At 36.1% G+C, this 1,711-nt stretch overlaps 1 protein-coding gene across 1 annotated transcript; it reads right to left on the reverse strand.

Annotated features, from left to right (window-relative positions):
* Positions 1–628: 628 nt before the first annotated feature.
* Positions 629–1,496, reverse strand: LOC106764260 (LOB domain-containing protein 21). Its single transcript, XM_014648524.2, has one exon. It carries the CDS (start codon positions 1,351–1,353, stop codon positions 808–810), a length of 546 nt encoding a protein of 181 aa, XP_014504010.1. The 5' UTR covers positions 1,354–1,496; the 3' UTR covers positions 629–807.
* Between the last annotated feature and the right edge of the window lie 215 nt (positions 1,497–1,711).

Consider the following 1,711-nt stretch of genomic DNA (forward strand, 5'->3'; position numbering starts at 1 on the left):
ATCATGTGAAATTATGAACTATTGTTTTTAACTACAATCACATAATATTCAAGATTTAATGTCTAAAAATATATGATATATAGTAATTTTATTAATTTAATTTGATCATCAACTTAATAAAAGGTGGACTTATATATAGTGAATATATCGAAATGATGTTAAATTTAAAAGTAATTAATGTTGTATTGATAAAATAAGGAAGATAAAAGTCACCTCAAACTCAAAGTGAGGAAAGGGATGGAAGATGATAAGGCATCCATCCTACTCCAATTTCTAAAGCATACCCCACTTCTTTAATGCGCGTCCTTTTCCCTTCAAATAATCAACGGACCATACCAACCTTCCACGCCAACCGTCCGATCAAGATCAACCTCTCTAACGTTTTACTTACTACTGTTACACCACCCACTTCCTTCTCCTCACCTTCTTCTCCAAAATACCTTATCTCATATACCCATAACGACAAAATCACCTCAATTTTTAAATAATACGTTTTAAATCTCTTATTAGTACTTAGATTTTCTTCGATGAATGAAGATACTCATTTATTAGAATCGTTATCATTCTCCTAGCATGGACAAAACTTAGATACACGTCTATTTTAGTAATTTCTGTTATCATTTTATGATTCAACGAAAACAGTGAAATATATATATAGAACTATTTAGAAGAATAACGTACGACAGGAATTACGAAAGCAAACTATTTAAAAACTAAGAGCAGTTCATTGCAGGAGTGCTTATTAGCATATACAACGCAGTCGGTGCTTCTGATCGATCAGAACTGAGAGAGAGAGAGAACATAAGATCATAATATATAAGGGATTTGAATGAAATCATCGACCATTTCGTGTCTGGTCAATGGCGGAGATTGAGAGGAAGAGTTGTGGCAGAAGTTGTCACTGAAATCGTTGCAAGAGAAAAATTCAGGGAAGGGTGGCAAACTAACATGGGAATTGAAGGTGTTGTTGGAGGTGGCGATGGCGGCGGAAGGAGTGGTGGCAGCGGCAGCATAACGAGCAAGACGATCCTTAGCAATGGCAAGGTCATGTTGAAGCTCGAGCATCTTCCTCTGGAGAAGAGCTATGGCACCGATACATCCATAAATGGGGTCTCTGAGCCTGGCTTCTGCTTCGTAAGCAAGAGAATTGACGGTGTCCTCTCTCTGCTCCTCGGGAACTTCGATGAGGATCTTGCTGACATTGCTGGCTCCAAAAACCTTGTGCACCTTCGCAAATTTCTTGCACTCATCAGAACGAAAGTAAGGTGCAAATATACAATTGGGTATGCATCTTCGCTTCAAGAACTTGCAGGCTGCACAAGAGGAACTCGAACGTGGCTCGTAACCCTTCATGCTCTCTCAAAATATTCCTTCAAACTTTGCAGTTATAAGTGTATGCTTTTTCTCTATATAGTCATTTTGCAGAATTCGTATTTAAGGCAAAGCATGTTACCATGCCCATTGGCTCAGCTAGGTCGCAGGTTAGGGACTTGCATGGGCCACTCTTGTTCTTTTAATGCATTTATTTTCATTTCTTCATCATTTTATTTTGTGATATTTTCACAATTTTTTAACCGTGGATTATATATCACTATTTTATTGGTTTATCTATTTGAAATAGATTTATTATTGAATTTATTTTTCTGAAAATATATCTTTAATAATTTTTTTTGACAATTTTTTTACAACCGCTTAAATGTAATAGTTTGTA

The sequence above is a fragment of the Vigna radiata genome, chromosome 6, assembly GCF_000741045.1.
Source record: "Vigna radiata var. radiata cultivar VC1973A chromosome 6, Vradiata_ver6, whole genome shotgun sequence".
Lineage (NCBI taxonomy): Eukaryota > Viridiplantae > Streptophyta > Magnoliopsida > Fabales > Fabaceae > Vigna > Vigna radiata.

Bases quoted from the DNA above. Each gene is read 5' to 3' on its own strand.
- LOC106764260 (XM_014648524.2), bottom strand. From the start codon at position 1,353: ATGAAGGGTTACGAGCCACGTTCGAGTTCCTCTTGTGCAGCCTGCAAG.